The 14,891-nt window shown below is 41.2% G+C and overlaps 2 protein-coding genes across 5 annotated transcripts in view; one reads left to right on the plus strand and one right to left on the minus strand.

The window, feature by feature from the left end:
- srgap2 (SLIT-ROBO Rho GTPase activating protein 2) overlaps positions 1-8,941 on the minus strand; it is a 53,704-nt gene extending 44,763 nt beyond the window's left edge. For 2 of the 3 annotated variants that reach the window (XM_067587726.1, XM_067587724.1), the window contains exon 1: positions 7,154-7,735. In XM_067587726.1, the coding sequence (XP_067443827.1) occupies positions 7,154-7,220 (67 nt within the window). In that variant the 5' untranslated portion in view covers positions 7,221-7,735. Of the gene's footprint in view, positions 1-7,153; positions 7,736-8,834 lie in introns of those variants that run through there. The other variant, XM_067587725.1, reaches the window with a different exon arrangement.
- Positions 8,942-9,045: 104 nt separating this feature from the next.
- On the plus strand, positions 9,046-14,236 carry fam72a (family with sequence similarity 72 member A). Of its 2 annotated transcripts, XM_067587730.1 has the most exons (5): positions 9,046-9,272; positions 9,671-9,754; positions 9,993-10,070; positions 10,755-10,879; positions 10,981-14,236. In XM_067587730.1, the coding sequence occupies exons 2-5, from the start codon at positions 9,690-9,692 to the stop codon at positions 11,073-11,075; spliced, it is 363 nt and encodes a 120-aa protein (XP_067443831.1). In that variant the 5' UTR covers positions 9,046-9,272; positions 9,671-9,689; the 3' UTR covers positions 11,076-14,236. The 2 variants fall into 2 exon arrangements, with proteins under 2 accessions (XP_067443831.1, XP_067443830.1); XM_067587729.1 differs by having other exon boundaries at positions 9,048-9,754.
- Positions 14,237-14,891: the final 655 nt, after the last annotated feature.

Raw genomic sequence — 14,891 nt, forward strand, 5'->3', positions numbered from 1 at the left:
TAAATGTATCTGGTTGTTTTAGGCCATTGCAGCGAATCAATGAGAAAAACTGCTTCAATACCTAATATCCAGTTTCCCCCTTTTATTTCCCCCAGGTAGTTTTAATGTTGGAAAATTCATCTTATTCCACTCTGTCTGACTGCATGATATATTGTGTGTCAGCTTGTTCCATCACTGAATTGAAGCAAAATGATTTTTAAACTGAGTGAAATAGTCATACCTCATCCTCCTTGTTTTTTATGGTTGAATCGTTCCATCAAATGGAAATATTCTAGATGTCTTGTTCATCATTTTAGACACATTTCCTTAAAATTAAGCTCGACAGATATGGTATCTTCGGAAACTTTGGGAATCATCTCCATTAGAAATGAAAAACGTTTTGTGGGTTTGAACAATGTTTGGCTCGACCTCATGCATTTGTAATGACTGACCCACCTGTAGGACAGTTTAAGAGACTAAAAAATACTGAATTAACAGGATTTTTGTATCAAGGTAATTAAATAACTTAATTGGTGAGGTGTTTAAATCACTCATCCCATGTGGTTGTTTTATCTGTACAATGCTTCACAAGCAAATTTCTAGAAAGTTTACAAGAGCACGAGATATACTTTTATTGGGGACATAAAATCACATGTACTGTAATAATTTTTATGCATATCACCCACTCCTACTCCAACACACACACACACACACAGGCAAGAGAGCAATAACCTCCTCTCCACCACAACACTACTCAACTTCACCATCCCACAGAAACCAACTGTCTGAGTGGAATTTTACAGTTGACATTATGCAAAAAACCCACAGAAGGTAACTACAAAGTCTTCCAGGCTGAAGAGGTTTGTGTTTTGTGTGTGTGTATATGTGGTGTGTGTGTGTGTGTGTGTGTATTTTGCATGAATAAATTTGACATCAGCTTCATTGTATTTCAAAATGTCAGCACAAGAGGCAATCCTTTGACTGGGCATACAAATCAAGTTCATGTGGGTGCACACACACACACACACACACATATACATACACACTTCTACATCAAAAGGAGGAACACCTGAAAGGAGGGAGGGGAGATTTCAGCCAATCTCAACATGTCTCTGTGCTGAAGGCCTCATAAAAGGGGTGGCAGCCAGAGTGTCAGGATTAGCCAACCAGGGCAGACAGAACATATGTTGCCCAATCAGAGCATCTGGAACATCTGGCACCAATGAGCAGCAGTCATCGTGCAGCTGAACTCTGACCTTACCCACTTGGCTCCACCGGCTGCGTTTTTCTTCTCACATGTTTATTTCTCTTCATCATTCACTCTCCACCCCTCTCAATCTATTCCTTCATCTCTCTGTCACTGACATTAATCAAGCAATTGTGTGTAGCATCTGATATGCCAGGTGGGTGTTGATGTATGACTGTACCAGCTCATCTGCATATTATGCTGGTAGAAGCTACACTTATCATAGCAGACATCCTTCTTTTTTAGCTCTCATCTATTGACTGTATACAGACTGTGGGAGAGTAGGCACGGGTGGATTAGACGTCTAAATCCAAATCGCAATAATACACTCAGACTTGTAAGCAGCGCTCTGTGTATGTGTGCACCCACACTGAAGGAGGCCAACTCAGCACTTACGGCTTTAGTAAATTTAGCACTGTGTTGTTGTTTTTTTCCTCTCAGGTGCCACAGCAGCTTTGGAGTGAATTATCATATCGAATACTGAAGAATGAGGAAGTGGATAGGTAGAAGGGAACAGAAAATCAATGAGTGTTTTCAACCACATCGTGTCGGTTGCTGACACAGCACATGGCGAACGCCACTGTGTACACACACAAACCGAAAAGATGGTGGGACACCTGGTATAGAGCACATTGTTTTATTGTGATTTTATAAGGGAACAGAGGATATCCACTTCTTCAAAATCTCTAACTTTATCTCACAGATCCTCTCTAATCTAATAGGCAAGTGTATTGACTGCAGAGCTGAAAATCCTAACACCCTGAACACAGTCGCAATGTGTGTTGTGTGTGTGTGTGAAAGGCAGTTGATTCCTTTGCCCAGACACAAAGCCGTGGGCCTAAACAGGAAGCATCACACACTCCCTGTACAATCTGTGTGTGTTTGAGCCTGACTCCTGAACCTCAGTTTCACACTAACATCCTTCCTGACTGATTATTTTAAGCTCCGTCAGCAATTTTAATTCAGCTCACAATATAAACACATACTGACACTGATCTGCCGCCCCCCCCCTCCTCTCCTCTCCGCTCCACACGCTGACAGACCTCCACCCACTTGTACAGTGCGTAGTGAGTAAATGATGTCGTTCAGAGTTGTGGGATTGACTTGTGGTTGGTAATTGCACCACTGGACTCAGTCAATACAGTCCAGCTCTAATTGACAAGGAGTTGTTAAAAAGATCACACATGCGCAAAGTCCTAAAAGTACCTTTGATTGATTAGCTTAAAGATGTCTTCCCACATCCTTCCAACCACACGGCCGATGTTTTCTGCTGTGAAGTCAACCACAGAAAGAGGGGTCCGTGTTGCAATAACAATCATGCTGTATCCATCTTCCCTCGGTTTGATCATTTCTCTATTCTTACAGCCTCCTGCTATCCACGTAGTAGTTGATTTAACTGTTAAAAGCTGTTAATAAATGAAAAACAGAGCCTCCCTGCCACTCATGTCTGAGGACCCTTCTGCAGTGTCCCTGCTCCTCCTGATCAAATGTCAATCAATCAAACAAACACAACACACTCTCAAACAGAAACATTCAGCTCAGGTTGATAGCCTCACATATACGCATGCACAGACCCATAAGCCTGCTTGCGGACAAACCTACTGCTGTGTCACCACCTTTTCTATTGTGTGCTAGTGAAAGCAGGCATTTATCCTAAATCATGTTTCTCTGGCTGCCTTGTAAATGTGCAGCTTAGTAACGTACACGTAGGCAGACAGTTTTATTTTTATTGCCACAGGCACACATCCCTCCTCAGGGAGACCGATCAACATCATATCGGCAGAGCTGAATGAGTTTATTAGCCAGTCTGGAAAATTATAATAGTCTCCAAACATCCGTTTGGAAATACTGCTTGTGGACGCCTCTTTGTGCTTGTATGTCTGTGTGTGCTGAGCATAAAAATCAATACAAGTTATTCAGCACACCATCAGATTGGATGGTCATACATACAGTATCTCACTATATATTTCTCTGACAGACCACAAAAACACCATAATCAATACGTTTTATCAGTGGCTACAGTGGTAGTTTTTTTGCAAAGGCAGCCATTTATTAATGTTCCCAGATGGTTAAAACACTGACAGATGCTGAAGCACTGAGCCAAAATGAACTTGAAAAATGAAACATGTGTCAGATGTTTTTTAAGACTCAGCACTGCCGAGTTTTCCACTAAAATGTTTCCCATTGCCTGAATTAAAGACTTCAATTTAAAGAGTATGGCGAGCTCGCTGATTGGTGAACGAGGGATGTTGATAGCTGCTCGATGTGCATTGACTGAATAAAAGGCTGCACACGCTGTATGGAGACTGTAATTGTGACAAAGCTCACAGTCTTTCTAAAAGCAAAGTAGCTTTCTGGATTCAATTCCAAATAAGTGCTCTGTGAACTACGAATGTTAGGTGATAAGCTCATTCCTTAACTCCACTTCAGCGCCGTGTATAACCATTTACATCTGTGTTCGAACATTCCTACGCTTTTTATATTGTGCCCCACACACACACACACACACACACACACACACACACACACACACACACACACACACACACACACACACACACTTTCTCTTTCAGGCTTTTTAGTATCTCTCTCTCTTTTCTTTCTGGCTCTCTTTTGCTTTCTTTCTTTGTTCCTCTCTTTGGCATTCATGCTTTCATTTTTCAGTCACTCTGTGTCACTGTCTCGTTCATACACACATACACTGATACACACATGCACACTCTCTCACACACACCCTTTTACTGCGCAGTAGGAACATTCCTTGCATCAGCCAGAATCCCATATTAGAGTATCAGCACTCTGCCTGTGAGAAATAACGCAGACTGAGAAAAAGATGGTGGTATTCAAGCGTTAGTGTGCATGTATGTGTGTTTCTGTAGGTGTGTGTATTTAGAAAAGCAATATCCTTTAGTTCCCATGTCAACAGGTAAGAAGACAGTGTCCAATAACATCCCTGCACCTACTTAGTGGAATTGTTTAACATTAACTTTGCAGTTTTTTTTTACTACAAGAAAGGTACAGAAGGTAGACAAAACAACACAGATGCATCATGAGAAATACCTTAAATTGCAGTGTAGTTTCAAAGTTTAAAAACATGAAACAACAAGGCCAAAATATCTCAGGAATCTGTTCTGAATACCTAAATGTGTGTAGAACAAGAATACAAATCCAACACTATTGTGAAAGTGGTACAATATTGCTACAGCAGAATTTAATGGTGATAACAGAGAATGATGATGATGCTGTGCCATTGTTCATTGGAACAATGGCACAGCATCATCATCATCATTCACAGCACAGCCAAACAAAACACCAAATTACAGACATTAATGTGGCTATGAGTCTTAAAAATCATCAGGACAAATGCTTAAACCCTAATATGACCAACCTTTGTGTTTCAGACAGACTGTTTTATTCACAGTCTGTCTGAATGTGTGCGTCATGTGTCGTCCCCTCATGCTGCAGAGCTTTATGAATGTGAGCCATGAGAAGATTTGCATTTATTTTTCCCTGTGTTGCTGCAGTGTATGGCTGCAGCATGTAAAGACTATTCCTGCTGCCTGATTAGAGCAGAGCAGACCTATTCAAGATTTGGGGAAACAAGACAAACACGTGTTTAGGAAATATAGGGAGACAGAGACGTGACACGTATAGCTGCCTCATGTATTTCTGCTTTATACCCTCTATTAGAGAATCTCTAACAGCAGCGTGCAGGGTAATGACAGACTGTCTGTGTCTCTCAGGGCAGGCAAGACTGCTGGGAATGTCACAGTAGAAACTCAACATCTGGAGACGCCTCCACACAGATGGAAAAAACACACACACCTCAAACAGTTATGTGGATGCACAGGTTTACCCTTTCATCTGTTCCATTCCAGATAGGGGAATGAGGAAAAACCGTGGACAGACAGAGCAAGAAAAGGAGTGATAGCACAACACAGCTGTTCACCAGGGAGCACTGAAGTAACTGACAGGAGGAATCAATGCCAAGGGTCGATGGACAAACATTAAGTCCACAGTCTGACAAACACGGCAGACAGCCCTCACAATGCAGCATGGACAGAAAGCCTTTACACAGGCTGCCAAGCATAAACAGCAGTAAACAGCGGCCCACCGGGACATTGAAACAACAGCGCTAATGTCACTGTGGTGACAGCCAAAGGAGTTTCCAGATAAGCAGGTAAACAAGAGGAAGCAGTTAAAAAAGAAGTGGTAAACAGTGAGCAGAGCCAAACCAACATGGACTACCTGTTAGGATATGAGACCACATCAACCCCCTGCCCAAACTCCTAAGTGCACTATGCAGATGAGTGACAAATTAAAATAAAAACCTGGATAGGAGACACATAATAAATGCAGACGCCTCCTTCCACACAGGGCACGGTGGGGGAGGTGGAGGGGGGCACTGAATGGTTTTATGGGCATGAAAGTGACGTGAATCATATGCTGTGGTCTACACAGTCATCAAATCCCAACCCAAATGAACACCTATGGGAGATTTTGGAATGACAAGTTGGTCAGCGCTCTCCACCATCATCATCATGACACAAAATGAGGCAATATCTTTTGGAAAAACGGTGTTCATCCTTCCAGTAGAAAGCAGATACTTGCCACGGGACATTACAACCTTTCTGGAGGCTTGTAGGGGCCCAACACCTTCCTCTGGCACTTCATGTTGGTTTTATCTTTAATTTGTCACCTATCTGTATATTGACACCAGCACTTCCAGTTTGACAACATAGATATTTATGATAACGCTCTCCACAACTCCTTTCTCTAACAAAATCGCAGCATGAGGCAGCGTCTCCACGGGTGGACAGGAGGGCTACAAGGGTGGCAGTTTTGGAGACAAGGATGGGAAGAAGATGAGCGTCCTGTTCTTAAACAGACATGAGAAGCGGGTGAGGATGAGGAAGGTAATGGCCCATTTTATCTGGTGATCTGGCATTGTAGCAACAGTGGAAACAGGCTGTTCATGAGGAGGGCAATATCCTGTCCTGTCTTTCCCCTTCCTGCCACCTCTGTGCTTTTCACAACCCTCCCAAACCCTACCCACCACAGTACCAATAGATCTGATAAGCACTCACTGTCACTCTGACTGACAGTGCCAAGCTGAATACGGTGTGCCTGCCTGATCCACAAACACACCAATCAGCCAATAAACAGTTAACAACTGAACACCCCTCTCTAACCACTACAATCTGCTCTCCCACCCCTACTGCTCTCTCATGTCCTTGATCATCGGTAGGGGCGACACCAATAAACTGTGATCAATGGGAAAGCCTTTAGCACAAATTGATCATTTAATTGCAATCTGCATTGAAACCACACACACACACACACACACACACACACACACACACACACACACACGAACACACATTTGCAGCATGAGCGGACGGCAGCGCACACCAGCAGCACAGACATGCAGGAGACAGACAGAGAGGGAGAGAAAACGCCCTGCCTTGTTCCATGTCGAAACCCCAGCCCTCTGGGTAGTCTACCCCACCAACACACACTCCACTTTAACATAAGCTTTTCTTCTAAAACCATATAGAACACACATCTGGACAAAAACACTGATTTCTGGGCGTTTTTTTCCTGTCTTTGTTGGCCATCTGTGTGCTGCATTAAAGCCGAGAGACCACACGCTTGAAGACACGCTGATCATGATGATCTATTCATGATTGCTTTTAGCAATCTATTATTGATCTGCCAATGCCGCATTATGATAATTAAACTTCATAAATGGTGAAATAAAAGAGAGAGCGACCCTGATAGGATAGGAGAGGCGAGGAAAGAGAAAACCATGCAATCAGCCAGTGAAGGAAAACACATTATATAGTAACAAAGCACGGATCTCTGAATACATCGATGTAGCTCGTCTTATCTTTTAACACGTGAGGAGCTTTACAAAAAAAGTTTTACCTTTAACTTGAGTTTCATATTCGGCCACTATCTCCTTGTCCTTTCGGAATTTCGCCGGAGACGTCATGGCTGAGTTCGGAGATCAAACCACTTGCCCTCGTCGCGAAGTCAATTTTGTCTCAATCAATCAATAAATCAGCAGTAGAGGAGGAGGGAGGGGAGAAGGATGCCACGCTGGAAGAGATTTTGAAAGGAAAAAAGAGAGCCCAGATGAGAGATTGCAGCTCCTCAGTGTGCCCGCGGGTCTGTATTGTCTCCCTGTCTCTGTTCACTCGGGGCGCATTGTGAGTTTGGCGCTGCTGCTGCTGCTGCTGCTGCTGCTTCTGCTGCTGCTGCTCTATGTTCCCATCCGCCGCCGCGCCTCACCGCCTCCTCAAAACCGGTTATGGTGCAAACAACTTCAAGTGGAAAGAGATTCATCCCCCCCTTACAAAAAACAGTGATAACTTGTCGGGCACTTTTAAAAGTTTCTTAGGGTTTTTTTTGCCCCAGGAGCGGGTCTCTGTGTAGCAGCTGCCCGTCCGCCTGTCTAAACTAAACTGCTCTCCTCCCCCCCCCTGAAGCGAGAGAGAGGAGGAACCGAGTGGAGATGGAGGGGCTGGCTGCTGGTCAGCCCCAGTGCGCAGGACAGGCATGTATGCAAACACACACACACACATAGTGTTCATGTGGGTACATAAACCACAATTGCTATTATTTGCAGAAACTCAAGAAAGACATTGATAAAAGTTGTACCTTTTGTGGGGAAGCCCAAAGAAACGCTGGCACATTTATTTTGGTCTTGCCCGCATACAAAACAACTGTAGAGTAAACTGTGACGATTTATTGCTGATCATATCTACCCTCACTTTTTTATTACTTTGGAAAAATGTATTTTTGGAGTCATATGACAGGAATCTCTCTGTTCTATTTGATTCATTTGCTTACTATTATGACCAAATTTTATATTCACAAATCCAAATCTTCGTCTTAAGCAAGACGACAAACTTTCCAGAGCTGACTGTCCATATCAAACAACACAATTCAATATCTCAATGTACAAACAAAAAAAGCTGTTAAAACGTATAACCACTGTAAGTTTTCCAAGATATCTGTTTAACTCTTGTTTTTGTTGTTGTTGTTGTTGTTGTTGTTTATTACAACGTTTAGTCTCCCTGGCGTATTTGTGATTGTAGACTCAAATTGTATACACGAGGTGCTGTAAACTTGTTGTACACGCTACTTGTTTCAATAAAGCTGTTTTAAAAAAAGATTTTTAAAAAAACACAATTTCTGCAAAACAGACCATAACATGTCCCATAGATATGTATGTCGTGTAACAGGTGATTATATAGCCTAGTTATATTCATATTGGACAACAGCAGGTTTAATAACTATGGATGATAGGCCAACTGCAATGTGAGGATTGTATATTCCAGAGTGGGTTAGCTAATTCAACACTCAAAGTTACTTTTCAAGAGTATAACGTTATTGACAGGCAACAATGTGTCTTATGTTCTCATGCATGCATTTAGTATTTACTAAACAAAAACAGCAAATTATCATCAGCTGTAGCTGGATAGAAATGTAACTGTTAGTCCAAAACTGACTAACCTTAGCTTTTTTGCAAACTAACAATACCATAACTCTAGCTGTCTATACGCACTGATAATATTATTTACAACAATGGAAATGCATTAACCTTGTCTTTCATTTCGACGATAACACCTCATTTAAACTTTCTTCTTGTACGTCAAAGCAGCAACTTTTTTTTCATCGACGACACCGCACACAGCCCCGCCTAATTTTACAGGACAGAGCTAAACTTCCCACATCACGATTGGTCGAACGGAATTTGAATGACGTGCATTTGCACCAATAGGCTTCCAGGACCTTCGAACGTGGGGTTTTCAACTCAAATTTACAACCAATTAAATTCCAAACTTTCGTGACGAAGGTGTCCAATGGTGTCGGCCACTGTGGAGTGTGTATCCAATCAGTGTCAGGTCTGGGGTCTTTTAAAGATAGTTTCAGGAAGTGCCTTTAAATATCAGGAAGTTGTAAACAAAGCTGACAGCTATTGAGTTAGCTGTTAACTACACCTGAATGGATGCTGAGCCGGTCGTGTAAATCAGGCTAGGTATTCGTCGATAAAGTGTATTTACCATTAACCCAACTGACCATCTTTTTTAACATAGAAATCGGTCCGTGAAAATAGATATTATATATTTCCGTGCGTTTGTTCAAGAAGCTAACGTTAGCTGCCTTCCGTTTTCTCGATAGGAAAGGGCTAATGTTTGCACAAGGACGGCAGAGCTAGCGTTAACGCTTGCGAAGTTAAATCGATCATTATTGTCCCGACTTGGACGGATAGTGATCAGCATTCGTGTCGGATTCTGTTTTTTCCTGCCGCATATTTGCTGTCTGCGGGCAGAAAGAGCGAGACTTCCTCCATTTTAGCAGCACAACCATGTCTACATCAAACGCCAATTTCAAAAACAAGTGTGTGACCCAGGTGAATTGCATATTTTGTGACAGTTTGCTCTGCACGAGAGGCATGAAAGCAGTGCTTCTTGCAGACACCGAGGTTGAGCTGTTCTCCACTGATATACCACCCAACAGGTAAGAGCTGATCTAGATAGCAATGCTGCTGGCCTTTGTTTATGTCTGTTGTTGTTGCCAGGGCAAGATCTACTGTTGATAACTGACATCTAACTGTTTATTTGGTGCAAAGAGTGACACAATATTTGAACCCAGACTATGATTAACAGGGTTTGTTGCATGAAAATATGAAATGAGTATGGGTTTTAACCTTTCACGGCCGTGTTTGTTTCTCGTTGCACGCACCCTCCCACCCAAGAACTGTTGACTTTGTGGCCAGCTGCTACTCGACTGAAAGCTGCAAATGCAAACTGAGAGACATCGCATGTCTCAAGTGGTATGTAAGCTCTTCTGTACCCTGCAGCGTTTGCTTTAGGAAGAACATCTGCTGATGTGAAAAGCACAACCTTCCCAGTTAGCACAGCATAACAAGTAGGTGTTGCACATGTAGCTGTTTTCCATTTAACAACGTTTTAAATTGTCTGCTAGTCTGGTTCTTATTTTCTTGATTGTTAAGTTGGTCTATGAAACATCAGAAAATAGTGAAAATGCCCCTCCCCCCCAATCTTCATATGTCTTGTTTTGTCAACCAACAGTTTTAAAATTCATAATATTCCATCTCCAATTACATAAAATTGAGAAAATCTGCAAATAATTGCATTTGAGAGGCTGGAATCAGACAATGTTTGATATTTTTACTTAAACCATGTCTTAAACAATGAATTTATTATCAAAATAGTTACTAGTTAACTTTCACTTTGACAGAATGACTGTCTCATTACATTTGTTGTTCAAATTCAATTCTGTCATTTGGCATTTATTTTACATTTGAGCCTAAAGCAGAGCTTGGTGTGAGTTAGGCTTTATGGAGTCTCTTTTGTATTCCCGGGCCTTTGTTGTTGTACACAGCTCGAAAACAAACATCTGTTAGATAATAGACACCCACTAGTGGAGTTAGCACTTTTCAGAAGTGCCCACAGTAAAGTGCTGACACACGTTTCTTCTTTATTCTCTCTCCCAGTGGTAATGTTGTGGGCTATCATGTTGTGGCCCCCTGTAAACCCTGCCTGCTTTCCTGTAACAACGGCCATTTCTGGATGTTCAATAGTGATGCCGTGTCTACTCTTAACAGACTGGATGCGACAGGTCCGTAAAGCTCCTCTTGATCACACTCAAATTCAAAAATCAGTTGTAATTCTTTGCAGTTTTACTTTGTCAAATGTGATTAATAAGCCTGGTGTCTGCAGGTCTGAATCTGCTCCTGTGGGGAGATCTTCCTGAGCTGGATGACAGTGAGAATGAGGAATCAGAAAGCCCATCAGAGGAGGAGTGCATTAGGTAGAGAGGGAAATGGACAACTTGAGAGACCTGGAGCACCAACGTTTGGAGAGGTGGAACTAAACGAGTGTACAAACCATGCTGAGACAGGAGAGAAAAGAGAGGCCTTAAAGGGTCATTTAACAGTGAATGGCATATCGGCTGTTTACACTTGGTATTAAAATGCGTTTCAGTGATCCGAACACAAGTGGACAGCCGAGACAAATCGCCGTTCACACCTGTGTCTTACATATGTCTCCAAAGTGTCCAGCTAACCACTTGTGTTTAGATTTTGTTACTGCCTGCGTCATTTCTGCTAGAAGGTCAAAGGGCCCCACAAACAGTTATTACATCAGTCTGTCACCACACAAGCGCCAGATTTGTTTTGCACGGGCTAGCTAAGAAAAATGGAAAAAAAGAAAAATGTTTCAAGAACTAATATACATGTATGGACTATTCCTGAGATCAACAAGACAAAGTCATTTGGCACGCTGTCACCAAAACACCCACCACGTCCTGCATTAATGACATATTTTCCTGTTACGTCCTTGTCAGGACGCATCAGGATGCATTAACGTTTACACTACAAAAGATATGTGGTAAAATGCGTCCCAGACCACCTCGGCAAATGGTTTGAGTGAGCGGATCACAATGCGTCTTGGTGGTCATTTCCACTTGTACTTAGTGCTTTCCACTTGTGATCCAATCGCCCAAGACGCATTTTAAAACCAAGTGTAAACAGGGTCATAGGACAGAAAAGTGCCGCTGTACTGCTCTACATTAAAATAATATGCACTTCTGGCCACACCCTAATCAGTGATGTTACAGCAGGTGTTTTGCTTCTAACAGCTGATGGAAAACACCTGCTATGACATCACTGATTGCGGTCTGGCCAGAAACGCAACACGCTCCTAACTCGCAGACGACAGCACAGCGGTTGTTTTTGTCCCTACATAATTCAGTGTTGAATTACTCTTTAACCAGTGACCATGCCTTCCCCACCACTCTTCACTGTTAAAAGCACAGACGCACACGTTGCCACACATATTCTTTTCTCTCTTATTTGTGTATTTTGCGTGGACTATATAAAACGTGGCTGAAGTAGACTGAAAATAACAGACTCCTTCATCTTGTGCAATTCTACCTTTCATCACAGAGTCTCCACTGAGCTCATGGTTTTGATCAGCCTTATGAAAAGCTGAGACTGTGGTTTGATAAGTCGATAAGTCGATGGAACTTAACCAGTGAATGCTGTGCTTTTTCACGCTGTTTCTGTTAAGTCCAGTTTTATTACAAGGCAACCACAATTCGCCTACCTTCTTTTTAATGGCAGTTATAATCTGTTCATTGAAGACGCTGTAATAAGCAAAAAAAAACTCACATTAACAGTCATGTTTGTTAAAAGCTTGTATTCTCTCCGTGTGGCTGGGTGCTGACTGAAAGTTTGAGGGCTTTTTTTGAATCCCATATATTGGAGAAATAGCACAATTATTAAATGATATCTATAAGTTCCTTGCTTTTAAGGGCGTATTTGATATAGATTACCTTATACGATCTGACGCTCTATCAGTGATATGTTTTGATATGCTAATAGTGTTTGTTACACACCTGACAGCAGCAGTATGTGTTTAACACCCAGATGAATCTGACTGTAGCAGTATCTGATACTAACATACTAACTTATGCATAGGGTGTGCCTCCGTAAAGGCCTGGAGCAGCTGAATTTAAAGATGATTTTTTTTTTTTTTTTTTTTAACTCATAGGTGAAGTGATGAGTTCTCAGATTGATGATATTGGAAAGCTAGAATGGACATTTACAAAGGTGCACTTTTGCGACATTCTTCCATGCGGATCTTTTAAGCAAAATTAGAAAAACAGGAGTTCTAAGTGGATTTCCGTGGGTGTCCGTGCTCTGTTTTGTTACACAACTGTTCAGTTTTGTATATAGCAGCATAATTGTAGCACCTGAAGAGAGGGAAAAAAAAAAGTCAACTCCAAAGAATCATGGAACATATCAATATTTATTGAATTTATAGATGCTACTCCTCAAAAGAGATAAGTTATGTCATTTCGAGCCAGTTTACGGAATGGCATTTCACATTTTTAAGTTATTTGTTCTGAAGTTGAGCTTAAATCAGTGCAGCTGACCGCTAAACTCTCAACCCTCAGTATTCTATCGGCCTTACTCATGATGTGATTGCTTACAATGAACCTATGTCAAGCTGTGGACTCCAGGTAGATGCTGTATGTTAGTTGGTCATCATCACCAACTGACCAGGCCTTCTGCTCAGCCCTTTGTGCCAGACACAAGCTTCATCCTCTAGTCTCAAGGGACTTCACTCACATCGGTCCTTTTTATGGCAGTGCCATCCTTTGAGCTCTTGTTATTTCACTGCTGTGCCCTGCTAATACTATGATCCAGTCTTAAAGTCAACTGTCCTTCTGTGAGTGAATGAGTTTTGCCTGTATTATCGGCAAACATTATCGAAAAAGCAAAACGCAAGAATGTAGCTTCTTAATTGAAGGAAAAGGATAAAGGAAGTGTTTGGGGTTTTTTTGTTGTTTTTTTTTTTTTTTTACATGAATTGGCCTCTATGCTCATCTATGCTGTAGCCTTTAGTTATGGAATATACACATAGGAGGGGAAACTTTGTCCAGAATTTCATGTCCTTCACCTTAAAGTTATAACTGACAGCCTGCTACACTTGCACACCAAATACTGTCTTTGTGGTAAACTGATAGGATACAGTATATCAGTCAGATATTTATTAAATCCACAAACCAAATATCTATAACCACATACTTCCTTTTTTTTTTTGTTTACAAACTTTGTTTACAAATGCATCGGTTTGTATTGTGCTATAGTACTTATGTTTTTGTTCATGTATTTAATATTTCATTTGTGATGTAGTGCTTTGTTTTGTATGTGAAAGGTTGGATGTGTACAGTTTTACCTCATGAAGGTATCACTTGCGAGCTTCCTCTGGCTAGGACAATTATTAAATGATGATAATCAAAAAAAAAAAAAAAATTAAATGGCTGTTTCTGATGTGAATGACTTTGATTAACATGCCCTGCTGAAAATGTATATTTTGGAATTGCACTGAAACTGCATTGGTAGTTTGAAAAACTGATTTGTTGTTTTGTATGCTTGTTAAATTAATAAACTTTTTTTTTTCAAAATATCTTAATTTTCTACTTCTGTTGTCATATCTGAGAAGCCTTTTTTATTGTATTTACTTTCATATATATATATGTGTGTGTGTGTGTGTGTGTGTGTGTGTCCCAATTTGCTTCCACCTCTGTTGCTTACTCCAGCTACACTGCTGAGCATTTTGGGAAAAGTTCCAGAAAATCATATTTGTATGCTTTTATCTTGTTTTCAAATACTTCTCATCACACTGCATGACACAGAAGATCATGTTATGTGAGTAAGAGGAAAAATGCCATTACCAAATGCTGTAAACTTTGCTAACTTTGTTAAGAGCTATATTTTACTTTCCAAGTGTAACATCATTAACACATGACCCTGAGTTCTCTCTCATTCATAGTGCACAGATGACAGGAAATGTATCAAATTCTCAAGTCACTTTTATTCATAACCCCCAAATCACAAGTTAGTCTCAAGAGAGCTTTCCTGCCTGAATAACATACAAAACAAACAATACAAAAATGAACACATAAACTTGGAGAAACTTCAGGAAGAGCGAAAGGAGAGATCCCTCCTGCAGGATGGACAGACATGCAATATGTGCCATGTTTCGAGTAGACAGAAGCAGCACTAGTATTACATTAAAAAAAAAGTATAATATAGAAGAAATGAATGAACACTTAAGAAACT

This window comes from Thunnus thynnus, chromosome 4, assembly GCF_963924715.1.
Source record: "Thunnus thynnus chromosome 4, fThuThy2.1, whole genome shotgun sequence".
Lineage (NCBI taxonomy): Eukaryota > Metazoa > Chordata > Actinopteri > Scombriformes > Scombridae > Thunnus > Thunnus thynnus.